We start from the raw sequence: 27,976 nt of genomic DNA, 5'->3' as shown, positions 1-27,976 counted from the left end.
CCTTAACACGTTGGACCAGTGATGATTCCCAGAAGGTGTGTCCCGACTTTCTGAAGCAGAACCGTGCGTTCGTCTCCTCCTCCTTCTCTTCGATCGTCCCCGCCTGCCGCCAGGGTGTTGCCACTCCGCCCAGTGCTCGGAACAAAACGAGCAGAAACAGCAGCCGCAGCAGCGCCGAAGCTTCGCGACTCTCTCGTGAAGACGTTTTAGCTTTCGCCTTCGGGCTTAGGCCAAATAATTGTGCTACGATTTGGGAATCTAGTTGCACTCGTCCCGGAATTTACACGCCTGCAACCAGTTCGGATTGTGATCGAGTCTTGGAGGTTCTACTGCAACCATGGGGGACGTGGTTTCCTCTCACCTGGATGAAGGCAAGCGGGAGATGATTACAGGTATGAGAGGAGGGTGTGTTTCAACAACACCCTTTAATTTGGCGCAAAGCCCAAACTGGAACGACATTTTGGTTTGAGTCACATTTTATTTGCCAGCAATTAGTCAGCCGTTGCTCGTCGCTGTACAGTGTAGCCCATAAGCAATGTCAAATATCTCGAAACGCAAATGCACCGGTTTGTTCGTTACGTATTTAACTACTTTTGCTCATATTATGCCGCCCAAAATAGATTATTAATAACAATCATTAGTTGACGAGGGAATCGACATAATTGCTCGCAAGTGTCACCCACCACCACCTTACCCCGTGTCAGTACAAAAACATCACATTTGATCACAGCGGAGTATTCTACTCAAGCTTACGAAAGAGTTGTGTTGCCCAATGTGCTGCTGGCCCTCTTCCCAGACATAATAAGTAGGTTTTCCCAAAAGCGAGTATGTTTGTATAAATTGGTAGTGGCTGCTATGTATTTGAGTCTTGGATTCCTCCAGCCTCACACTGACGTGTGGACCCGTAGATTGTGTGGGATTTAGTCCAACCAGGCGCAGAGGCTACGTGGGGCAGAGGAGACGTGTCGAGGCCGGTGTCTTGACTTCTAAACACTCTCCACTGAAAAGAGCGAGCTGGGCAAAGGCTTTCAAACAACTTGGGAAAAGGGAACACATAACGATGAGGCTCATAAAAGGACGTTTGCTTTAAGTTCACATCCGACATGAAAGCATTCAAACGACATACGGGTACATAAAAAGCGATGTTTACTCGCACTGCCAAGCCGTATGATGAAATAAATGATCTTTGTTTGGGTCATTTTGCTCGTAATTTTTTAACTGTGTACGCAATGATAGGAGTCGTTCATATGTCTAGTAGATATAACCCACGGGTGTCAAACGCAAGGCCCGAGGGCCAGATACGGCCCGCCACACCATTTTATGTGGCCTGCGAAGACAAATTGTGCATCAAATTCGTGTGTCATTACTAGAATTGCAAATTGTCTTCACTTTTAATAATATCTTCATTTTTAAATATTTGACCAGTTTTTACTCGTCTGATTTGAAAACGACTTATTTGTTCATTTGTTTTGTAGCTTTTACTGTATATAATATGAGGTGTTCATAAATTTATTTGGGTTGACAGTCATAATGGCCTTCTGAAAGAAGCTATGACTACAATGCGGCCCGCGAAAAGAATGAGTTTACCCACCCGGTTGTAATTGTAATTGTACATTGTAATCGCTAGACATATTAGGACATCGGTTACTAGGCAGAATACGTGAAACACGATGCTATGTGGACTCAAAGCTGTTGAGAAATTATTGAACTCTGCATTTTCAAAGGCAAGCTACAGGATGACATTTGGGTACTACTACACAAAGCTGACCTTCACATGGCAGGCTGACTCGTTTCTGGATGAGTGCCCACATTCACAATCTCTTGAGCGAATTGTGCTCATACCAACATATAGGTCGTTTTTTGCCTTGACACTACTTTTCCTCTTCTCTGGCACTCAACTTGGCTCAGTTTTGCAAGGCTGGACAAAACAGAAAACTTCAAAAACCACACTGCAGTGAATGCTCATTCCTCAAAAAAACAGCAATAGATGAGGAATGAGCATCTCCTGTATTTACCTCTCAGCAGGTGACTGAAGGTAACCATAAAATGTATTTTCAGAAGTGTCAGAGCAATGGAGACCTTGGTCTATATGGTCAGAACACCTCAAGCTAAGAAAATAGTGTCAGTATTTAATGTAAATTCCAGTCATGCATTCCAGTCAGGTGCTGCAAAGGTGAATCTAGTCGACCAATGAGCGACGTGTATTAGTAAACATCTCCCATAATGTGTGATTGTATCGGAACGACCCGCTTTTAGTTCCAAAAAACAATACTTGATAGTGCATGCTTTTGTGAATAGAAAAGTGAAAATTGTCAGTAGACCGATGTTTAGCTGTTCAGTGAAAAAAAAAAACACCTTTCAACCTGAAAATGCATGGACAAAGAGATGAGAAGAAAATGAGTTCAATCAGTTGACCTTGCGCGCATCCATTTCACATACTGTGTACTGAATGTAAAATATATTGAAGCAAATAAAAAAAAAAAAAAAACTGGTCTGAGGTATCTGTTGTGGCACTGAACCCAACAATGGGCTCTCAGAAATACTGAACACAATTGCACGCTGTCTAATGGCTTAAAACAGGTTTTGTAATTATGACTTCTACGAATCTAATTTGCTGCCCAGATCTTGTTGATCCTCACAAACTGTTTTTATGCATCTCATAAAAATAACAGCAATCAACCCATTTGATTCACACTAATTGACTTTGGGATCAAATTGTCTCAGACCCCCATATTATGTTTTTTTTCTTGGTTTTCATCCAAGTATCTTACTCTGTGAATACATCGTCTCAGGTGACATTTGTCGTTGATGGTCAAAAGGCATTGTCTTTACTGGAAGTTGATCTAGGAGCCAGACAAACTATACATACTGTAAGATGGAAGTTGTCCCTATTGGATCTTCTCACTAAACATTACCTCGTCTATGGAATTAATTGCTTGGGGCTTTTGACATCCATTTGAGAGGACTGACAGGTTAATGTATGATTCTGATTCGCTTTGATGGTTTAGAGTTTTAGCACCCTTTTCTCTTTGGCATTTGACAACCTGCAAATGTTTGTTTCCATGAGTATTTTTAGATGCCATTGTGATGTGGAGTGGAATGAGAATTCATTTGGGGTATTTCTGTGTGCAAATGCATTTTGTCTCAGATTGTAAAAAAATGCAAATTGTAAATGAATGTAGATAATAAAATAATGTTTTAAGAAGAAGAGAAATCTACAATTTGACCCTTTAAACCACCACCACCACCCACTCCTTACTCTTTTCTTAACTTTTGAGCTGCCTCTTTGACTCCATATGGTGTGTATGTTAACTCCTAAGGGCACATTACTGTGTGATCACTATGAAAATGGTAATTATTTTGTGTGTAAGAGAGCAGGGACAATGGGCATCAATTATACATTGCCTTTCGCTATTCGCGGGCTGGTCATTTCTCGATACCCCATGAATTGTAGGGATCAACTAAATGTTATGTACCCCCCCACACAAAAAATAAGGGTTAAGACAAAATTAATTAAGGTGTTATGTTTTTGACTATGTGTGTGGACGAGAGAAGGGAGTGGAAGGGAGCATAAGCTGTGCAATGTATCAGAAGCGCCATAAAAGGGCAGGCCAGTACCAACCTTGAAGATATTCCCCTTCGCTAACCTAGCCTGATAGAGCTCATCTCTTCAAACCAGCGTCCAAGTTTGCAAACTTCCTTTGTGCTAGGACAGCAGGCAATTGAGTTTCTTTACCTGCTGATTGAATAGAAACAAGTAGAAAAACCTGTGGCATGGCTTGTACTTTCAGAACCTAAGTTCTCCACTACTGCCTGCGACACTAGTACGCATGACACTTCTATGATTCATTCTCACCTAAATTCTGATTTGGTGTTCGTTTTTAATGGAACAATTTGCATCTCGATTTGCACTACCATTGTTTGTGCATGATGAACGATCACAAAGTTGGCGCTCCAGATATGACACAGGATTTATTTTTTTCGTGTGTTTGTGCGTGGCCAAAATATACCCAAAACATGATTTCTAGCCATGAAATGTATATGCTGGGCAGATAAAACACTGATTTGAAGTTTAAATCATTCCAAACAACTTGGGTGATTCATTCATTTGTTCTTGCTGTCGAATCACATTGTCACAGGATGATCCTCCCATGACCCCACAAAACACTTGCAACACACTCGCATGTTAGCTCATAACGTTGTCATCAGAAAGTTTGAATAGCAGAATTGCAACCTGAGTCCTAGGGATACATGCAAAGTTACCACCAGACAAGAAAAATGTCCTTGGTTGGTTTTGAATAATATACAAATGTAAAGTACACGTTACCAAGTGTATTGCAATATTTAAGACTGTATTGTGTCAAAACAGCAGCTAGCATCATGATAGCTATGATTTGTCAATTCCTATTGGTCATTGTGTTACTAACAAGGTCAGAGTTGGTTATGGTTCTGTCTGTTTACATTTCAAAGGCAGCCTGCCAATTCTTATGGTTAAAAGAAATAGACCAAGCGTTTGGTAGTCTCCTGAAATTCCTAATGGCCACATCTCACCTGAATGAAGTAAATGTTTTTGCTGTCCTTCTTATATGGACCAGACACTTTCTGAACAAAAAAAGACATGTATATAAAAAAGAATGAACTACACAGAATAAATTACTCATTTTATCATCATGATTTCTGTGGCATTGGTTCCCTAATCTGGAATGTTTTACAAAAAGGGCAACGAGTGGAAAATATAGAGTTATTACATTTTTGGGTGAGTAATGATGCATAGACTTAGTGCTCTCAAACCTTTTTCAGGATATGGATAGTCTTTAGACCACATAAGCAGCATCCCAGTACAGTATTTTCATCTCGCTAACAAAATGCACCTAGACTGGTCCCCTTGAACTACACAACACACACCCATTGGAACAAAAATAACCTTCCCTGAGAGCTATTTGTGTAATTCTCAAATTGTTTTTGAGCCATCTAGTCTTTGAATGTTTTGAGTGTACTAAATATAAAAACACACGATGCATTTATTAAGTTCTGGTGTCACTTTTTTTCTTTGACACATTCTTGTCACATCAGTGCTACCATGTCAGCGCTTTGCTTCCTGCTCTCCAACTTAAGGTCAACTCCCTTTTTCCTTTTGTCCCGTCCATAAACATATCACAGTCAACACTGTCTGCTGCCGACGGCGCCAAATACACCGACTCACTTTTCCAGCACCGGAACGTGGGAAAGACGCACATCCCCTCCGATATTTTCTTGGACGGAGTGTTGAGGAAAAAGAATTAGGAGTAGAACTAGGTCAAATAGTGGGGAGACCATTATACAAGAATGGAAACTAATGGGTTTTGATTGATCTGTAGAGGAAGACACTGCTCTAAATCAGGTCTGCAACTGACAATGACTATTACCGTATTTTCCGCACCATAAGGCGCACTTAAAAGTCTTTAATTTTCGCAAAAAATCACACCTTTGTGTGGACCCAATTCCAAAATCTGTAAAGTTGTTTTGTGTGGCTTCCGTATTATACAGGCGTAATATGAAGACCCAATGAAACAATCAGAGTACGTTACCTTTTCCGTAGATCGGGGCAAAAAAACAATTAGAGGACTGTACGTAACACGTTGAGCACATACCTCCGCCGCCATTGATAAATAAATACTATCGTTTGTGCAAAGAACAGCATTAGGACCCTCTAAAATGGCATAGACAAAGAGACATGCTTACGAGGCACAATTCAAGCTTCCTGGAAAGCTGGGATCATTGCTGAAGAGCACCGTGACAACGATGAGACAATGACAAGGGAACTTGGCATGTCAGATGGCGAACTTGCCCAACTGTTAAATTTGGATACAGAAGTTGAGGACTTGGACTGATTTGCGTATGTGAGTACAGTAGAGTACATGGTTAAACAATAGAATAAAGTACAACCGAACTCACTGTCTTGCTCCTGTGACGTTTTTTTTTTTTGTTGTTGTTTACCGTAAGTCACGGCATACATGCGCCCTAAAATGCGGTGCGCCCTATGTGTGGATTAAATACAAAATAGACCCCGCAATTGAGTCTGTGCCTTTTAACTAGAAGCGCCTTATGGTGCGTAAAATATGGTATTTGTAGTGTAATCCCTCGTTTGTCGAGGATAATTGCTTCCAAGATACTCGTACAGCCCCAGACCATAATGGTTCCAGTAACCCATATCCTGAAGACAAGCAGACTAAGGATATGGGTTACTGGAACCATGTCCTGTGGTCTGATGAGACCAATATAAACATATTTGGATCAGATGGTGTCCAGCGTGTGTGGCGGCAACCAGATGAAGAGTACAAAGACAAGTGCATGGTGGTGGGAGTGTCATGGTCTGGGGCTGTCTGAGTACTGCTGGCACTGCTACAGTTCATTGAGGGAACAATGAATGCCAACATGTACTGTGGAGTACTGAAGCAGAGCATGATCCCCTCCCTCCGTAAACTGGGCCGCAGAGCAGTATTCCAATACGATAACGACCCCAAACACACCTCCAAGACGACCACTGCCTTCCCAAAGAAGCTGAGGGCAAATGTGATGGACTGGCCAAGCATGTCCCCAAACCTAAACCCTATTGAACATCTGTGGGGCATCCTCAAACGGAAGGCGGAGGAGCGCAAGGTCTCCAACATCCACCAGCCCCGAGATGCCATCGTGAAAGAGTGGAAGAGGATTCCAGCGGCGACCTGTGAAGCTCTGGTGAACTCCATGCCTAAAAGGGTTACAGCGGTGCTGGAAAATAACGGTGGCCAAACAAAATATTGACATTTGGGTCCAATTTTGACATTTTCTGTTGGGGTGTACTCACTTTTGTTGCCAGCATTTTACACATTCATTGTTGTATTTTGAGTTACTTTGAAGTAACAATACATTTACTTTGCTATCCAAGCTTTACAGTGACTACTTAACATTGTCTCAGAGTGGCATTTCTTCACTGTTGTCCCATGACAAGATATGATTAAAACATTACAGAAATGAGAGGGGTGTACTCACTTTTGTGAGCTACTGTGTGTGTGTGTGTGTGTGTGTGTGTGTCTGTGTGTGCGTGTGTGTGTGCGTGTGCGTGTGTGTAAGTAGATAGATAGATAGATAGATAGATAGATAGATAGATAGATAGATAGATAGATAGATAGATAGATAGATAGATAGATAGATAGATAGATAGATAGATAGATAGATAGATAGATAGATAGATAGGTCTATGGAATAATTGGAACTGCAACTAACGATGAGTCTGATGGTGAGAGTGCTGGAGTGGGCGGCGGCAGTCCAAAAACAAAATCCCGGACAATTTTGAAATTACCTCTTGACATTTTTTTCGGTCTCAAAAGTAGGACATGTCCAGGAAAAAGAGGACGTCTGGTCACCCTAAACTGGAGCTATAATAGATTCAAACAAGCCAACATGCAAAAAATGCTTGAGAGGTTTGATAATACCTTAACTTAGTTAAAATGAATCCAAAATTGAAAAAACATTTGCAGTACCCTCATACTGTCTGCTGATGCGTTGTCAGTCTTTTACATTCCCCACTGTATATTTGTGTGTCTGTTTTCACCTGCAGTGAAGACTGGAGATGTGATGAGACAGTTCAGTGAAGTCTATAAGCAGCAATACACCGTCGCTCTCTTCAACTGCGTCCGCTACGAGATAGAAGGAGGTGGTGGGCCTCAATCACAGTTGCTCCACAGAAAGGCAAGTTTGTTAAGCAGTTTTCTTTCATAACCGCAAGGAAAGCCTCTAACAACCAGGCTAATTAAAGGCTATGCAGTTAAACAGCATTCCCTCATGAGTGTAGTGTTGTTCCAAGATTAACTCTTTATTATCCTGTGATTACACACTATATTCTGCACAATGTTTCCCAGCATATAGAAATTGTCATATACACACATTGCAAAAGACATGTTGAAAATTCTGCCTTTACATAAATCTTAATGCTTAATTTGTAGTTGTGTAGAACCTTGACAGATTCCATATTATATTCAGTGATACCTTAGGATACATATTTAATTTTTTCCATGACCATGCTCCTACCTCAAAATGAATAGAAATGCTATTAATTTTTTCCAGCTTGCCACCCAAAACCTCAAGATTGTTTTTTAAAAAAAATTTAGAGACAAAAATGCACTGAACTATTGTACTTTGTAAAATCATAAAACAATGACATTATTAAACACATTTTTGTCACCCCCTTGTCCTATAATGGTGATGCCCAATCTGGTTTGTGTGCCTTGGCCAGCAGGGATACAATAGCAGACCTATGGATATAGTGTGCTGAAGGGAGAAAGAATATTCAGAATTTTGTAGTTGTTTGTCTACATTTGTTGCAACACTACAATGCTTTTCCCATTTAAAGTAATAGAAATGTATGCAAACCCAATTGTCAAATGAAAAAAATAGGTTTACCTCTGTGAGATACTAACTCGTAAACATAAAAAAATCATATTACCTTTGCACACATGATAATACACAACATCACAACAAAGCCAAAAGTAAATACTTAAGAATGCTTTAGTCGGTCGAAGTCATGACAGATATTTTTTAGGTGTTTCTAAATTGTAAAATATTCCACTGTATACTTTTAACATTGATGTGATTTGTTTATAATTTCAAGAATATAAAATGTCTTTTACGTGGATCTTACATCAAAAAATAGTATGTCACATTAGTCCAGATGATAAATCAAGTATGTCCTTGCTCAGCAGGGTAACTCATAAGCCACACTTAACAATCTTGAGATTTTTTTTTGTATATGAAGATGAGCAACACAACACAAGTTGCCGGGTGATTTATCAAAATAGACACTAACAGAAAAATGTGACAAAACTGATTCTAATAATTACAACAGCCATCCAAGTCCTGAATCCGAAAAGTAGCCTCAGTCCATCAAACTGCCAACACCATATTTGGCTGTTGGCCTGATGTTGTTTTTTTTTTTATATATATATATAATCATGCTATTTTTACGAAGAATGCAGTGAAGTATGGAGTACTTTTACTAAGTACTTTTTCACATGGGGTGTTTTTTTTTTTAGCTTTTGATAAGTAAATGCAATTAATTTTGAAAATGCAGAAACCATGAGATACAACTTTCAATAGTGATCTCTCTTTAAACCAGCACTTTTTTTAATCATCATTTTGGTGTCTGTCATGCATGCTTTTCATGCAGTAGAAAGTGGTGCACATTTCACACATAATCAGAGTTGTTGGAATTCTCTTGTAGTGTTTAATTCCTCATAATTTGAAGGACAAGTGTGTGTCCCCGTGACATCACCTACTCATACAGTATTAAATAATCAAAGACAACCTATAAAAGCTGTATCTATTGTCTTTTTGTTGTACTACTTTTATCTTGTATACAAAAAAGAAAATCTTGACAATTTCATCAGTCACCAGCATGCAGAAAGGTTTTCTGTCAGAAAATACAGAATGTACATATAACAATATATTGGAAATGACAAAACCAACAATTTAGGTTGATTAAATTCAAATGAAAAGAAATACATCAATTTATTTTGTGTAGAACTTTGACCACCCCAATCTTCTCCCCTCCCCTTCCTTCTACCCAACTAAGACTATGGAGTAAAAGCTTTTTGGGCAAGAAAAAACGTTTAAGCTTTTCTTCTATTATGACTATAAAAACTTTTTTTTTTTTTTTCAGGATCCTTTGGCTGGCCGTTCAATCTTTTCAGGGAATTTGTTCCAGTACCTAGAGGAGAATCGCAAATGGAGAAATCGTTTTGTATCAGTGCCGAACAACTATAGCATCAACCTGTATGAGAGCAAATCAGTGGGTTCACTTTTCTTGCAACTTCATCTAATTTTAGCTTGGTCATTACCATATGTAATTGTTTATTTATTTATTTTATTTCAACAGGCACATGAGCGTAGTCTACATCCCAAAGTAACCATCAACTGTGCTGGCTACAAGGCCCTGACCTCCATTGAGGATTACATTGAATTGATTAACACCAGCCTTCCAGGTACATAGTAGACCGACAATCATCTCGTTCCTTTAGTGCTAGTAATAGCATAGCTACGTAGTTGGAACAATTGCTGTACAAAACTTGCGTGTATGATAAATCATTAACTAAACAGTGAAGGCATGCTATTTGCCAATTTCCTAATTATTTTGTTCTGTACCTCGTTTTAGATGTCAAAGCCAAATTGGGCAGCAGTCCTTTTATCAAGTGTGCAACCCAGTTCCCACTCATCCTATGGCACCCGTACGCCCGCCATCATTACTTCTGTGTAATGACTGAGAAGGAGCAGCAGAAGTGGCATGCCGTCTTGCAAGACTGCGTCCGGCACTGTAACAATGGTAAGGAAAACCAGAAAAATGTCATTGTCCAAACATGCACATGATATCGTTAGCACTCTCAAATTAAAATATACTGTAACCATCTGAGATGGAAAAAAGAGAAGACACTGGTAATTTTAGCAACACCAAAAGACCTGGAAGATAGTGGATAACACTGGTGGAGAAAAAAAACTCTTCAAAGAAGTTGACTAACTCAAGAACATTCTCCAGGAAGTAGATGTTTGTGAGTCAAAGACAACAAGCAAGAGAAGACATCATGAGACTGAAAAGTTCGCCGTGAGATGTAAACCATTGGTGAGTGTCAAAAATAGGAAAGCCATATTAGAGTTTTGCCAAACCTCTCAAAGAAACCCTTTCATGGTTCTTGAAGAACATCCTGTGGACAATTGAGGCAAAGATCCACTTCCACTAGAGTGATGGGAAAATGCGTATGGAGAAGTAATTGCCCATGAACCAAAACATAGCACCTCAATAGTGAAGCATGGCAGTGGTAGTGGTGGCTTGGGCAAGAATGGCTGAAAATTGAACTGGCTACCTTCTGTTTATTGATGACGTGACCACTGGCAAAAGTATCAGGAGGAATTTTGGTGTGTTCCGTCCAATATTATCTGCTCATGTAGCATCACAGTGCAGATGGACAATGAACCTACTCTCCACAGCAACTAGAGTTTTTGAAAGCAAAGAAATTGAATGATAATGATAGAACTTTATTCATCCCACAGCAGGGAAATTTACTTGACACAGCAGTGTACAGAGTGCAAGAATACAAGAGACAAGTGCCAAATGTAAAAATGGATAAATGTGTCTGTTACAAGGACAAAGACTATTGCCACTAGTAGCGGTAGAGACGAATCACATGAACTTGGTATGTTTAATGGCGAACTTGCTCAACTGTTTAATTTGGATACAGAAGATGAGAATTTTGATGGATTAACCCAAAGCGCCTTATGGTGCGGAAAATACAGTAAGTGAAAGTCGTTCAAACTCAAAAATGAGTGTGACGCTTGTAAAGTCTATATTTTTGTCAACTGAATAGTACACAGTCATGCACAAGTAGTAATTAAAAATGTCCACATGAGGTAAGGTAAACAGTACATGTCTTTGATCTACTGCCTATCATATGCTTGTGTTATAAAAATGTCAGAAACGCTTTGTGTGAATCATGAGAGGTTTGAGTTTGTGGACAGGACACCGGTCAAAGTTCATAATATTTCTGTGTTGCGGTTATGGTCACAGAGTGAAGAAAATGGCTGATGTTGCTCCCACTTTGTCCTCTTAACAGAATTAGGAAACAAAGTTAGGCGATGTCTCAGTTTAACTATGTTAGAAGCTGCCTTTGTGCTGTTGTTCTTGGAATGAAAGTGGTTTACAATCAGTTAGTGATGCATGCTTTGCTAAAAAGGAATCTCTAGCTGGCTGCCACGCTGTTGTTGTAAAGGAAAGTTCAACGGAGGGAGTCTATGCTCAGAACCATAACTTCTATGGCTATGTCCAGCAGTGGAAAAAAGACATAAAAATGTAGTGCTGAGGGTTTTTAGTGATGGCACTTTGGTCATGGACTATGGCTATGTCCAGCAGTGGAAAAAAGAAGTTAAAATGGAGTACTGAGGCTTTTTTTTTTTTTTTTTTTTTAAATTGAATATGTCATAAATTATAAGCTGGACATCAGCAATGATGGCACTTTGGTCAACTTAAATTCAGAATACTTAGTGCCTTGTAATTAAGAAGAATTTTATTAGTTACAACACAACGTGGTACTTAAAAGTCTGCGCTCATTTATCATTTATAAAATCCATTCCCAAGCTAATATTTAATCTTAGACGGATAGAAAATAATACATTTTCTTAAAAAAAAAAAAAAAATTGTGATCTCCAACGTTTTTCTCCATGATGCCAAGCAAAATGCATTTTGGTGCCCCATTGGTATGTGCATGTTATTCAATTGAGCACTTTGCAAAATCATAGATGAACAACATCTAATTCACTAACACTAGCTGCACACAGTTTTGGGGGGTGCAAACATAAAGCTAAAAAATGCTGGTGTGAAATTGGCACTACTTGATGATTTATTTATTTATTTATTTATTTATTTATTTATTTATTAGATCACCAAATGATTACCGAGCGCGGCACCGCTGCTGCTCACTGCTCCCCTCTCCCCCAGGGGATGGATCAAAATCATATGGGGATGGGTTTAATGCAGAGGACAAATTTCACCACACCCAGATGTGTGTGTGACGATGATCATTGGGACTTTTAACTTTAACTTTACTCATTGCCAGAGCAACTTGGGGGAAGAAGACATTCATCTATCCTTCCGGCATCCTCACGATGGCATGTAGTCCTGATGTAGTTGAGAATCACTGTTCGATGGCATACTACAAAATACTTGCTCACAGTATTTTTTTTCTAGCAGATACTAATTTGATAATAATGCAACTCACTGACTGCAGTAGTACACACCAATGAAAATCTAGCAATTAAGTAACCTAATTCACAAAAACTCATCGTTAGTCAAGTTAGTCTAATCATAACAGACACGATATAGATGTTTGCTGTGTAAAGGATATAGTATTCATTTATGTTGAGCACTGTATACAAGCATGAGGTTTTACTGTACATGCATGGAGCTGTGAAGACACACCTTAACACCAGCCAGCGATTCCGATCAACGCTCAAAGGCTTTCTTTATAGTAGCTAATATTTAACTTATTAGAATAGATCTTGATGTGTGCCAAAGGTTACAGTGAAAACTGAATTCTTATTTAGTAAATGGTTATCTTTTAGCTTCAAATGATGCAAGAAATAGAAGCAAAATTTGTTGGGGGTTTTTCACTTCATAATCTTTTCTCAATAATCACATATGCAGTTGGGTACATACCCCAAGTGCTGAAACGAGTTATGTGGCATTTTCTTTTAAAATGTCATTTAAATTCAACAATTTCAGAATAACCCAATTTGGTTAGGGAGGAATTCACATTGACTTTAAATACACATACCTGAAAGCATCCCAAAAAGTGGAATTTTCCTTACGCCATAATGATGCATTCCTATGCCCAAACCAGACGTAAGGTGTAAACGTGTTAGAAGAACAACTAGTGCATACATTTTGGTCATAAAAGAAAACCAGTCCCTGCCTGGACCCAGCCTTGTTCAACCTTTTACTTCTCAACACAACGTGTTTGGGCATGCTCACTTAGTTCCTGATTTACATTCCATCTGTGAGCCTGGGTCATGAGGAACCCAGACAGTGTTGGTCTTTCACGATAGCAGTGGCATGCAGAGGTTAATTGCATCACTGTGAATTGATGACATTCATGGCTTTACGTTTACAAGCCCAGTCTCACCTTTGTCATTTTAAAGAAAAACAGAACAGGCAAAAACTTTTCCTGGAGGTCATAAAATTGCTTTACGGATGTGACACTTGCCCTCTATGCAGGCAATTTAAAAATGTGTTTTGATTAGCTCTGTGCACCCTGTTTTCTTCAAGGGAACATCAAATTTTACAATCCAAACCTTGCCTCTTTTATTGCAGATGAGGCAAAAGCGTATAGTCGGGAAAACATTGACGTTGGTAATGAAATAAATCGAAGCTCTAGCACTGGCCGTGTAGTCTCAGTTGTCACACACACTAATTTTACAGCAAAACATTCGGCACAGCTTTTCCAAAGCATCATACATGATGCATGACTGAGTGAATTCTTCATAGGGAATCAATTAACAGCTACAGACCACATGAGTAAGTAAAAACTGTTTATGCAGGGCAGTTGTCAGCTGAATACAAAAAACGACTGGGATGCTTAATGAGTTAAAAATAACTCAAATACACTAGAGGCCTTAATGATTTGCACAGTGCCATGTAAATCATTTCTGCTCAACAGTGACCTCATCGCCCAGAAAGCTGGGGTTTATGTGTCACTATGAATGTACACCGCAGAATTAAACCATGAGCTGACCTAAATGCGCGCCTTGGCAGTAGACTCATGGTAGAGAGCACATACAAGTACCAAAAAAGGATTTGGAATTTATCATATTGTACACATCATTAAAGTATGGGGCTTTCTAAATTATCAGGAAGAAAGGGCAAATTGTAAAAAGGTTGAACTGAGTTTGCCCTATATTGTAGAAAAAAAAAAAGTTTTTGCATATAAAAACGGCACTTGTGTAACTACGTATGTTAAGTACGGTGTGTTTTGGAGACATCATTTACTCATACGTTACTAACCTTTAAATATGACTTTGCTCTGAGACCAACATGATATAGTTTGGTCTTCACTCTGATGAACCAGGGTCTCATATTTGCAGTTACAGGCACCTATGAGTTCCCACGGGCCTCCAGAACACCATCAATCACAGCCAACACTCCTCCCCCTTCAGCTATTTAAACATACTTGCTTTCCTTGTGCCTTTGCATACAGATATCAGAACACATGTAAAGCATTTTAATGTACAGTATTTGTATAAAGACCACTGCATCTCAGCAACATCTAGACACAATTTTAGTACCCCTCTGTTAATGAAATGAAAAGACTCAATGGCCACTAAAATATAATCAAACAGATAATCATTCCCAATATTTCTTTTGAGTTGACCCTTAAGTGGGCATTGCGTGATATGAACAACTGTTGTGGAAGCTAGCTTGACTTGGCTGGCTTGAGCGCAGTCCAGCGTGTACCACACGAGAACCTTCCCTGCATAGGCCGACAGTTTGTGGGGTGGTGTGGTGGTGGCTAGCCGGTGACAAGGTGGTGGGCTTGGGCAGCCATTTTGCTGTATGCAAATTGTAAAAAAAAGCAAGACTGGAATTTGCCACACTTCATCATGACAAAATGTCTAAGAGAATTTACTTTGAATGTATGATATACTGTGTATATACTAAAACGGGAGCTTTTTGGCAAGGCCCAACAAATTCTGTGTTCACAGACATAAAAATGAAAAATACAAAGAAACAAAACATTGTCTTTACTGTAAAACATGGAGGAGGCTCAGTTATGTTCTGGGTATGCTTTGCTTTTTCTGGAACAGACCTCCTTGAATCTGTGCAGAGTACAAGGCAATCTCAAGACTATCAAGGCATTCTGTCTGTAGAGAAATGTGCCAAAAACATTGGTCTCTGTCAAAGCTCTAAGGTCTTCCAACAAAATATTAATCCAAAACACACAACTAATGTAACATACAAGAATGACTACCAGCAAGACATTAGACTTTTCTCAAGTGGCCGTCTATAAGCCATGAATTCTTTTGCTGTCAAAACATGCTGTCTGGAAACATCTGTTTGTTTTGGTTGTGAGTATTTCATTCCCTAAGATAGGGGTATCGAGAATTTTGTCCACGTTTGTACAGCATATGGGATCGGTTCATATTATTTTATGTATAGATCATTTTTAGACTCATGAGGTATTATTTGAACCATTTGATAAAACATGAAGGACATTGGACCTAGATGATCACAATTACTGACCCCTGATCTATGGTATTATTGCAGTATAGTACAGAAGTGTACTTTGTTATGCTAAGAGGTCCTTAAAATCATATGGTTGATTTATTTACCTACACTTGAAGAGATAAATATCATAAACACCTCTATGAACACAAACAAATATATACCGTATTTTCCGGACTATAAGTCGCTCCGGAGTATAAGTCGCACCAGCCATAAAATGCCCCAAAAAGTGAAACAAAACATATATAAGTCGCTCCGGAGTATAAGTCGCATTTTGGGGGCAATTTATTCGACAAAATCCCACACCAAAAACAGTCATGAACGAGCAACAACAGGCTAAACGATAGCAACAACAGGCTAAACGATAGGTATGCTAACGTGACAAACACAAACAAAGAGCTGAGAACGGGCCTGATGTAACATATAGAGTGATTAAGGACAACTATTACATGAATAACATGTTTATAAAACCATTGGTGTCACTCCAATTCATTAAATCCATCAATCATTCGATACGATAGCAACAGGCTAAACGATAGGTATGCTAACGTGACAAACACAAATGAGGAGCTGAGAACGGGCCTGACGTAACATATAGAGTGATTTAGGACAACCATTACACAAATAACATGTTTATAAAACCATCGGTGTCCCTCCAATTCATTAAATCCATCGATCGTTCTTTGTCAACAATGGCTGCGCGCGGCTGAGGGCGCTTGCACTTCAAAATATTCCACAGGCTCATATAACGATAGATAAACTATATTTCAAATAACTATAATATAAGCAATAATATTATCAAACCATCCGTGCACTTTAAATCCATTAAATCCATCGATCAAATTCCTCGTCCTTTGTCAACATCGCCGCGCGTGCGCCCTGACGTCAGCCTCGTCTTTATTCCACAGATCTACTATATAACTATATTGTAGCGTTAACAAAGTACAAGGATAGACGTGGGTTTGGTAAACGGCTCTTTATTCCACAAAACAAACTTCCAAGCGTGTTGCGGCGTGGACTTCCAGAGACGATAGCTCCATGGCAGAGGACCGGGCGTGCGTAATGGCCATGTCCGAGCCCCATGCACCGTTCGCGGACAGCCACTCGACCGAGCGCCGGCCCCCGACTCAGTAGAGTAGGACCGGGCGTGCGTAAAAGCCATAATAGTTTTTCAAACCTTCTATGTCACTCCAAATCCTTAATTCCTTTAAACTCTTTGTCCTCCGTGTCACTTAGAAATGATCACCGCTAATGACGCCGGTCGTCCTTACGTGGGTCGCGCCGCGCGGTGCCCATGACGTCACTTGAAATAGTAATCCATTGGTACATCACGGTTCTCCAAACTTTCTTTCTGCTGCTCGATTACTGTTTTCAGCTGCATATTTTACAACTTGAAGTTTGTAACTTGCAAAATATGACTTTCTTTTTGGTGCCATTTTTCTTAAGCCCACCCAGTTGATGAGTCACGGCCAACGGTGAAATTTAAAGCGCCCTCATCCAGTTTCGTCTGAAAATATATTTTTTTTCAGATGTAGTTTTTTGTTTTGTTTATTTGGTTGTTTTATCAAAGACAAACTCTGCTTTATTGTCGATTTTTTTTTCATATACCAAGACACACAAAGAAATTGAAATTACGTTCCCACTATCCCTCGGTGAGATAGTACACATATCCATACAAGCAACACAAAAAAACCCAAGAAGGCATAAACAATGAATAAATAAGAGTGTTGAATAAATGATAAATAAACATATAATAATAAATAATAATAATAAATATAAGAGGAGCAAACAGACAGTGGACTTGGATATGGTGCTTTAAAGTGTTAATTGCTTTATTTGATGTTTTCTCTATTTTTTATGTTTTGAATATGTTCAAGATAAAGATATAAAAGCATGCTAAGTGATCAACTATACTAAAAATAACATGGGAAGTGGTCAACTATACTTTTAAGTGATGTCTTAATGATCAAGTAAAAATTTGTGAAAAAAAAACATATATAAGTCGCTCCTGAGTATAAGTCGCCCCCCCACCCAAAGTATGAAAAAAACCGCGACTTATAGTCCGGAAATTACGGTACTAATGTAAAGTTTATCAAACTAAGTTTCACATGTAATTACAAATACTTTAAAGCCTTGAATTGATTGTTTAGATAATCATAGATAAGCTTAGATAAGGCCGTTGTCTGGTGACTTTGAAGGCCTGGGAATTTTTTGTTAAATAGATCAAATAGAGTGCAGTGAGCCCGGCAAGTAGGGAAATACCTCCAAATTTATGCCGTGGTAAGTGCTGCCACATGTTCTATTTATACACAGTGTACACACAGTCACTGCAGAGGAACTGTATAGTCTAGTGGTTAAACCGTTTGGCATGGGGACCAAAAAGATTATTAGATGTAAAAAGACATGGCTTGTCGGGAATAAGAAAAAACGCAGGATTGGGATTAAAGAATCCTATGTCAATACTTATGATACTCCATCGGCAAGCATAATTATGAACCAAAACATAACCAAAGATAATATTTGAATTTTTTTGTTGCAGCTTGTTAAACCAATCAAACTTTATAAAGACTGAGCTAAAATAGATCTGACCTGTACTTGTGCATCACGTACCTCACAATTCAGATACCTTCTCACTTTGTCACAAAGCAATAAATTGGGCTTTCACAAGCTCAACTGTGGCGCATGTTTCCTTAAGTTAGAGCGAAAGTTCAAATGTTTCTGTTTTCTCTTCCTGCCTCAACTTCACACATCATCCAGCTATTTTCCCAGGTTCAGAAGGTCAAGTAGGGCAAAGTTGGTGTCATACAACACTTGTGTTTGGCTGTTGTGATTGGGTTGGGTTGGGTTGGGTTGCAGTGCTTCTCAATTATTTTCAATTATTACGCCCCCCCTGGCATCCCCCCCCTACATTTTTGCTGGTATGGAAAGGCGTAAACCTGGCAACATGTCTGATTTATTCTTCTAAGTCTCAGTCTAGCATCTACATGTAAAATTTACCCAAGATCATCGTCCACTGGCCCCTTTCACCCATCACTGCAAAATTATCAGGGAGGGGCAACTTCCTGTCTGGCTCACACTGCCCCCTCCTACCAACAATTCCTTACTCACTTCCTGACTTTGTGGGCCTCCTCTGAGTCAAAGACCTGGAATCACAACACTGGCTTGTTCATAGTTTGAGGTAAAGTTTTAAGTGACAAGTGACAAAACAGAATCATACGAGCAATTTCCCCAAAATAAAAATGTTAGCTCTTCTTACGTCTTCTTACACAAGATCTTATTTAATGAGAATACTTTCAATAAAGGTGAACTACTAATCACAAAGTAATTATCAATGTCTGGCTCCGGGTTTTATATCCTGTGGTCTTGATGGCTTTGTTGTTGTTTTTCACGTTAAAGCCAGTTCAGTCTCACTCATCACATCAACATAACCACATGACAGTAAGTAACTTCCTAAAAATACAGCACTCTTGCTGTTTTAGCACAGCTCCTGACGTTCCTGTCACTTGGGTGGTTGTCAGTAACCATGTGACTTCTGTCACAAACAAAAAAAGAATCTTCCTCTTTTGAGGAATATGGCAAACATTTGGTTTAGACTCTTGAGACACAAAGATTCATCTTTGTCATCTCCTATAGAAAATTCTACAAAGGTACTAAATGCAATTCACAGCCAGAATGCAATTATAGACATTCTCTCATGCCGCAATAAATACATGAAAATGTTGACTTTTTATTCATCTTTTCAAGAAGTAAGGTGGTTGCTTAAGTGTGCACACCTTTTTATACCTGGGACCTGGCTGTGTTCAGAATTAACTAATCTGCTGTCTCTCAACTAAGGTTAATTGGGAGATGAGCTATTTAATTGTTGTTTTGTCTTTTTTTTTTTTTTTTTTTTTTCCAGGCTGCCAAACCTGACTATTATTCCAGCATTTTTTTTTTTTTTTTGAATGAATGAATGAAACAAAGATTTAACGTTTTGGCCATTTTGCATAAAGGCCATGTTACCGCAGATATACGTGGGCAAACACAGGATTTCAGTTGTTTATTTGTACTTCCTCCTTTATAAAGTTAAAAATAAATAAATTATCTTAATTTTTCACGTCTCAAAAACCTGATGTTTAAACAGGGGTCTGCAATAAATAGTCACAACTGGAAATCATCAATGCAATCACACAAAAGGAATCATATTAACTACGTATATTAGTCCTACTGTGATGATATTTGGTTTTCGGCTTCTTGTATCGGTTGATGCAATTTTCTTCACATACACAACGACCCTCTTCCAGGTCTCCCTGAGGACTGCACTGTTCAGACGCCAGCCTTCACTGACAGTGTGAGACTTCATAGACAAGCCAAAGGACATTATGGGACCTGGGACATGATGTGTGGAACTCCTCCACAGGTTGGGCGCTCTCTCTCTCTTTCTACTTTGATGACCTAACCCTGCGCTTGGCTGGCTTTTCATTGTTCATTCTGCCCTCCTCCTTAAGGGCTTAAACATGTGCATTACCAAAGTTTGAAAACTGTATGCTAGGTTCACTGAATAGAAAATAGAAGGATTAGTAAGTTACACTGCAATCAGTCTTCTCACTGAAGTCTGATTTTTCCCCTTTCACCTTGAAGAAATATAATCATTGTAGCAAGTGATTAAAAACTCATTAAATAAATTGCTCCCATTTTACCACACCCAAGTCTAATTGATACTGAATGCCATCTCTCAACCTATCACCCTTGCCCCTGGCCTTGTTCACCTCAAATGACACATAAAACTGTATTTAAATATAAATACAAATGTTTTGGCCATACAAAAAAGAGGGCATTTTCTTCTTCATGTGCTCACCCACTTCAGTAATAATAGTAAGACAAGAATGCATGAACACATGGATGTAGAAGATATCTGATTTAACAGCATGTAAAAGGTCACACGCATACTATTGAGTGGGTCTCTCTTTTCAATGAGTCCCTTTCAGTTTTCTAAGAGAGCTCCTGAATCACCCTGTGTTCATTGCTGTCACCTTTCCCTTGCTTATTGCATGTTCTGTGGCTTTAAGTAATGCTGTGTCTTAAGTTTTGCTATGTGCTACTGATAGACTGTACAGGTTTAGAAAAGATTGTGTGTTCTACCAAACACACTGTATGTACTGTTTCAAATTTTCCTGCTTGGTAAGATTTTCTTAATTTTTAGGTTTTGGGAAGTAAGAAATTTAGTTAAGTGCTTCTGAGTAGGCGTGTTAACCCCACACAAATACTTTTTGTAAAACAAATCAGTATTACAGACTATGAAAATACAACATTTATTTCATAATGACTTACGCAAATCAACTTGTCTGTTCTTCAACCGTTTCTTTTGTTACTAAATGTGATCAATACGCAAAAATGCTTCAGATCCACGTTCACGTGTGTTGATTGAATATTCTGCACATCGATTAGTTCTCTCAACATGCTACTGTTCAGTTCTCTGACATTATAAAAGGCAAATAATAGAGAATGGGTGAGCACACAAAGTAAACATAAAGTAGTATTACAAACAAGTTAATATTTCACTTTGGCCATTGTTCTTTTTGAACTATATAACATTATTTGCCAATACTGCAGATGAACATACCGAAGCATATTCACAAAGCATTTTTCTGTAAAAGTGTGTCTTTTGGTTTCATTGAGGCTGGCCCCCTCCCCACACACACCTCAAGCCAAAAAAAAAAAAAAAAAAGGCCTGGAAGGCTATCTTCAAAATGATTGCTGCAATTGAAACATTTGGGCTATTCAGCCATCATCACTTAACTCTAAATGTTTGTCCTATGTCCAGATTCTGGCAAACCTAGTGATGGAAGGTCTCCATCCTGAACTGAGAAATGCAATTGGTCCTCGTCTGAAAGGAAAGATGCAACAAAGGCAGAGAGATTGGATGTTTGTGAGTTCCCGTGAGATTATTACAATGTTGCGCAACCACAATGAAAGAGTGATAACATTGCTTATTATTGTCATAATAATGTTTCTTGTAGATCTCTGATGCAGTTTACAGGCAAGTTTTGGCCCAGACCACCAATGAGTATGATACTCTTCTTGACACCTGTAATGCTCAGAAGGTTCAGCTGGACACCAGGCTGAGAACTGACATGGACCAGGTCATAACATCTAAAGAACATGTCAGCAGTAAGATTCGAGGTAACTCAATTCACTGAGCCCCCCAACCCTCTCTATAACTTCACATGCTGGGTTTTTTAATGACAAAACAACATACCGGACTAGTATAATGATATAAATCAGTTGATGCTAACTATGCTGTGTAACCTGACCTTGGCAAGCTATAGTTAATGCTTCATTGGCTGTTGTCATGTGTGTATTAGTGAGATGATGTGGTGGATTTCTTGCATCAGTGATCATAAGCACGGTGAGATGGCTAGTCTGCAGACTGGAAAAGGATACGTTTTTAAGTGATATCATTTGGACCTGAGCAAAACGCAGACAGTGGGAGTTTAATGCAACGTAACATAAATGTTTGCCTTTTTCCTATTTGAGAGGCATCAGTAATTGGAGAGCGTCACTGTTGTTTTCTTAGATCTACCAAAGCCACTACTTTTCAGGAAATCAACATAAAAACCAATCTTGATTCAACACACCACCCCATAATGATTAAATTGGTACAATCACTTCACATCCAAATCAGCCATCCCGTCGAGACCCCGATCATAGGTGTTACGCAGTTTTCACAGACGTTTTCACAGACGTTTTCAAAGGTCTTGGAGCCATGACCGAAGCAATACGTATATAAAACAATATATAAAACAATTTATAAACCTTGTCAGTGTTATATTACGGATTGAATTTGAAAAACTTGAAGCTTTAGCATTTGTCACACCATAGCGTTAAATGTCACAAAGAAAAGTACTAACCAGTTCCCGTGGCCTTATTCATGTAAGCAAATGATGTTTACTTGTTTTCTTGTGTGTGGCGCGGCTATGTGCAGCCCTGGTGTTACCCAAAGCTGAGTCTCTCCTAAAAAGGAGTGTCCAACCTTACATCAACTCCATCTTAGAGGCCCTTATGGAGCCTACCAGCCGAGGGTTTGCTGAGGTCAGGGATGTTTTCTTCAGGGAGGTGGTGGATATCAGCAAGAACTTGTTAAATGGAGGAGACAAAGAAAGACTGGGAGAGGTTAGTCATGATTTGGTCAGGGCACATTTGTTGCTTTTATATCATGCCACCCTGCTCTGTGTCATGCTGTGTCTATATTTCTTCTCAGCATATGGAGAGGCTCTCTATGCTTGCCTTCCACCCAGTCAAAATGAAGAGTTGCTATGACAACGTGGAGGAGCTAAACCTGGAGGGACTACAGCAAAGGTTCGAAGTGTCGAGCCCGTCTGTGTTTGTCAGCAGGGCTCAAATCCTCATGAGGGAGGTGAGAATCCAAGCTGCCTTTCTCCATGGAATGTTCACAGCTTGTCAATACCTAGTCAATACAGCGTCAGTGTGGCTGGCAGCGGCAAACCTGTTGGTTGGCTGAGAAAATCTTCACAGTTGCCTCTTAGTGATCGTGCATGACATTTTAAACCACTGAAATACTTGTGGGGGTTTTCTTGTTTTAACAGCAAATGGACAATGCAGTACACACCTTTGAGCAGCTGCTGCAACAGTCTTTAGCTGGCCAGGGAGAAAATGACATGTGCAAAATCATCCAAGGGTGTCAGGACAGGGTGCTCAAGGTAAACTGACACGAACCAATACAGACATCCTACAGTGTAACAGATTGTTGAAAAAGAGCTTTCATCCTAATGAGCTGCATTGAGAAGAAAAAGATGGTATAGCAGTCTGTTACTCGTCTCTCCCCACAGAAGTATGATTACGACAGCAGCACAGTACGCAAGAAGTTCTTCAGAGAGGCTCTGCTCCAGATCATAATCCCCTACATGCTGCAGCAGCTCGCACCGTCTTGCGCTCCCGTAAATACTGCACTCTATTTTTACAATTTTTTTGTCTTTCTATTTTGCTTGTTGTATACTACATTATATTATCAAGAGTGTCGTGACTCAACTGCTACATCCTCACGTCAATTCAATTTGATTAATGTCGTACCAATTTAGTTATGATGCCGGCAGGCTTCAAAAATGATTTCACACAGCAATTAGTGGTTTTTCTTCTTCTGAAATATTTGTATTACATTTAATTGTGTTGATGGAGACAGCCATAGGAGAGATAACCAAAAGATCTGCCTTCTATTAGGCCTCAATCACTTTAAGGTTTAATGCTGCTAACCATGTATTGCTTTATAGATACTCTTTTTTTCAAATTAAATGTTTCATAGATACCATTTCTTCAAATTAAATTCAAGATTTGATAGTTAGTGCTGTTAAACCAGCATTGAAACAATACTATTTACAATAATGTACTATAAGGTAGTGGTTCACACGTAGCCTCACAGTTGATGTTGGGTTCAATTCCGGCTCCAGCCTTTCTGTGTGGAGTTTGCTTGTTGCCCCTGTGCTTGCGTCCGTTTTCTCTGGGTTTCTTCCCGCATCCTAATCCCGATTGACGATGCCAAATTACCCGTAGGTGTGAGTGTGAATGCAGATGATTCTTCGTCTACGGATGTGTGCGCTGCAATTGGGTGATGTGCAGCCCAAAGTAAGACTTGACTGGACTGGAATGGACTAGGAATAATGAGACAAATAACGAATGGTCCCAATGGACAATATTAGACACAGCAGGCTTTTATTGAATGATGCTGAAATTAAATAGAAGAATCTGTGTCCACTTCCTTCACAGGAGCTTCCACGTTTTAAAGAGCTCATCTTTGCGGATTTCTCCCCTTTCCTTCTTGTGGAAAATATATTTGAGGAGGTGGTGCTGCAGTCTGTCACAAAGGACATAATGATGGGTAAGGAATAAGGAAAGAAGACTGATAAATGAAATGTGTAGTTGTAGTTAGGAAAATCACCAAATGACTTGCTGGATTTACACTACAGGTCAAAGTTCCCAGTTTTTCATTTCAAGTGACATGTTTTCAAAATTTCACCGTTACATCCACTGAAAACATTAAATAACCTTCATCCGGAAACCTAAAATTACATATTAGCAACACTGGGCAGTAAGAACATGGAAGTAAACAATAATAAGAATACAGATGTTCACTTTATATATTAAATGCTAAAGATTCTAGCGTGACCCTTTCATGATTTTGTTTGCCACAGTCACATTTTTTTTTACAATTCAATGATACCTATTTGTTTTTATTATTATTTAATATCTAATTTACAATAATTGTATTTTAATGTGAACATTTTTGCTTTGATTTAGATTATCAGAGTATTTTTATTGTATGCAAACGAAGACGGCTATATATTACTATAAAGTGTCTTGCATTTTATTAGGGCTGAACAATGATCAAATTTAAATCCACATCCAAATGCGATTTTTAAAACACGACTGTAATTTTAAAAAAATGCTTAATTAAATAAAAATGCTTCACTCACTCACTTTATTTCATTTATATATTATTTATCTATTCATGTTATGTTTTATGAAACATAAAAAAGCCACAGATTTGTTCGCATTATTGTAATCTCATTTATGACTTACTGATTTTAGTTAACACCACACTTGTTAGACTTGTGGAATGTCATAATGAAGTCAGTGTATTTTAATTCATGGTTCAATTGTCTTTATTTTAAGATAAGCCTAACCTGTAAAACCAGTTTATGTATTGTAAAGCTGATATTCTTTATTATAATACTGATTCATTAATTGCTTTTGTTTGTTAAAAAAATACAAGGCAAATTGGAGAATTAATCGTATATTGAATCAAAATATTAAGGGTAATCCAATTATTTGTCAAAATTGTTCCGCCTTGTCACATTGGCAGATACCGGACATCTATCAGATTTTTATTTGATTTAAAAAAAAAAAACATTTGAATTGACACACTTGAAGTGTAAATCCAGCCTTAAAGACTTGCCATAAATGTTATTTGTGACTGTGCATTATTTTCCTATGTATAGCTGTGAAGGAGGCTGCTGTCCAGAGGAGGCACAATCTCTACAGGGACAGTATTGTAATGACCAACAGTGACCCTGACCTCCACGCTCTTGGCGAAAATCCTCCAGTGGACTGGGCCACCAAATTTGGCAACGGTCAACCAGAGGTTTCTCTAAGTGGTAGTGGTGATTTTGACGGAGATTCCGGAAAAAGACGCAAGCAAGTCGTGTCCATGATCCAGCTCGATGGAGTACCTCTACCCTATGAGTCCTGTTTGGAAGTTCCAGGGGTGGAGCTTATCCCCGAAGAAGATACCGTACAGTCCAATGATACAGAGGAGCAGGCGCAGGGCAATGAGTGCAAGGAGCCAAAATCTCCAGATAGTGTGGAGGAAATCAGAGATCTGATCAATCCAGTGATGGAAGTGGTACTACCAGAAGAAGCCAAAAGCGACATGTCCAACAGGTCAGTGCCAACATTGAGCTCCATCACACTGGAGGATGGAGTGCATGGGGAGATGAGCCAAGTCACTCCTTTAGTGGAGGATGTCCCCTTAAAATCTCCACAAGAGAAGAAATCACCACAGTCAATGCTCCAGCAGTTGGTAGGAAACAAGAAACAGGAAGACGATAAGGAGGAAGCGGCGATTAAGAGTGCTATTAACGAAATAGAATTAGCAGTACAGGAAGGTGACGGCGAACAAACTACGGAGGTTTGCATAGCTAAAGCTGATCTGTCACCACAGCCACCATTGGCCACTGACTCCACTCCAAACGATCATCCTCAGTCTGTCAAAAATAGCCCAAAAAGCCAGAACAGTCTCATCGAACCTGTAGAAGTGGATGTAGTTTTAGCGGAGAAAGACCACCCATCCGCAACACTCACTTTGTGAGAGACCAAGGTGTGTTGTATATGGACTCGCTTTGTATCTTTTTCTTGTTTGATGTTGCACACCTCAACACCAATTTAATCCTTTGATGGAAATTCTCTGAGATGATTGTTTTTTTATGTATGCAGTAATCCCCACGGACGCTTCCTTCATCTTTTGTGTATGGCAGTTGAATGCACCATATTGTTGTTGTTTTTTTTGTTTTTTTTAAATAACAATCTGAACCCTGCTGATAATATTCCAGCCCAAAAAAAAGCACCATTGGGGTCCAATGGGAGACTATCTAAAACATTAAGCGTTAACCAATTTCGCAATCACGTGTTTACAGTATCAATCGATCTTCTTTGACAGCAGGGGGAGCTACAGCTATAATCCTTTGTATGTGTTTTAGCTACTACAGTTTTCCAAACTATTTTTGCAAGTGTTTCCATATTTATAATATAGTCTTTACTTAATGCGTGTTATAAACGATTGCGTTCATAGTACTGGCATAACTTATGGGAGTTTTTAAACATTGTCGACTGTATGAACGTGAACATTATTGGCTTTTACATATCTCCATCTTCACTATAAGTACATCGGATCAAACTTTGCGGGTGTCTTCTTAAGCACATTTCCTTTTTCATTCATTGGACTCAAAGGTTCAGTTTGCTCAACTCAAATAGGCCTTGTGAACCATGAATTTTTTACCTATTCGTCACACGGAGATTGGGATGAGTTATCACAAATTGCAAATTACTTACTGCAGAATTTAATCATTTAGAGACGTTGAGAAACCATGACACATTGACATGAAACACAGTTAGTGTTGACGCTTTTTACACCTACCATAGAGGTCAAATATTCCGTTGTTAAAAGTTTGTGATCTGTTTTTATCTTAAATGCTGAGAAGAGAGTTGCAGATCCTTCTCTCTCTTTTATATTGCTTATGCTTTATTGTGAATCCACCTATTGCATCATGGCACGTTTGTCAGAATATCTTTGTTGCTAGCATTTACATTGTTGAACTATATAATGCTTTCAATGGAGCGGCACTGACAACTCATTTATTTATTCCTGTACCTGTGTGGTTCTGCTTTTCCAGATCTTGTCATCTTGAAATATGTACAAACAATTATTGATTAATAAAGTTATTTCCTGAACTCTGCTTTATTGTTCCATTATTTTTAGCATAATTTGTGTATTTTGTTTTAAAAATGCCTCCATGTGGCTGTTTTTTTTAATTACCAATATTGATGATCAGTATTCAGACAGCAATTGCTTTATTGTTCCATTATTTTTAGCATAATTTGTGTATTTTGTTTTAAAAATGCCTCCATGTGGCTGTTTTTTTTAATTAC

At 38.9% G+C, this 27,976-nt stretch overlaps 1 protein-coding gene across 1 annotated transcript; it reads left to right on the top strand.

Annotated features, from left to right (window-relative positions):
- Positions 1–17: 17 nt before the first annotated feature.
- niban2a (niban apoptosis regulator 2a) lies at positions 18–27,783 on the top strand. Its single transcript, XM_088391111.1, has 14 exons — positions 18–392; positions 7,580–7,710; positions 9,677–9,805; positions 9,893–9,998; positions 10,169–10,336; positions 20,062–20,177; positions 21,582–21,686; positions 21,778–21,940; positions 22,743–22,930; positions 23,019–23,174; positions 23,365–23,478; positions 23,608–23,715; positions 24,539–24,650; positions 25,771–27,783. The coding sequence occupies exons 1-14, from the start codon at positions 338–340 to the stop codon at positions 26,637–26,639; spliced, it is 2,520 nt and encodes an 839-aa protein (XP_088247237.1). The 5' UTR covers positions 18–337; the 3' UTR covers positions 26,640–27,783.
- Positions 27,784–27,976: the final 193 nt, after the last annotated feature.

Source organism: Syngnathus floridae, chromosome 12 (genome assembly GCF_059516105.1).
Source record: "Syngnathus floridae isolate MCC-2025c chromosome 12, RoL_Sflo_1.0, whole genome shotgun sequence".
In the NCBI taxonomy this organism is placed as follows: Eukaryota; Metazoa; Chordata; class Actinopteri; order Syngnathiformes; family Syngnathidae; genus Syngnathus; species Syngnathus floridae.
Note: the sequence above shows the minus strand (reverse complement) of the source record. Positions and strands in the feature narration are given on the sequence as shown.

What these genes read in the sequence shown, in the direction of transcription:
- niban2a (XM_088391111.1), top strand. Translation starts at nt 338, where the DNA reads ATGGGGGACGTGGTTTCCTCTCACCTGGATGAAGGCAAGCGGGAGATG. An exon ending in ACAAAGAAAGACTGGGAGAG is followed by an intron (nt 22,931 to 23,018) that starts GTTAGTCATGAT and finishes ATTTCTTCTCAG; the next exon opens with CATATGGAGAGGCTCTCTAT. An exon ending in CTCAAATCCTCATGAGGGAG is followed by an intron (nt 23,175 to 23,364) that starts GTGAGAATCCAA and finishes TTGTTTTAACAG; the next exon opens with CAAATGGACAATGCAGTACA.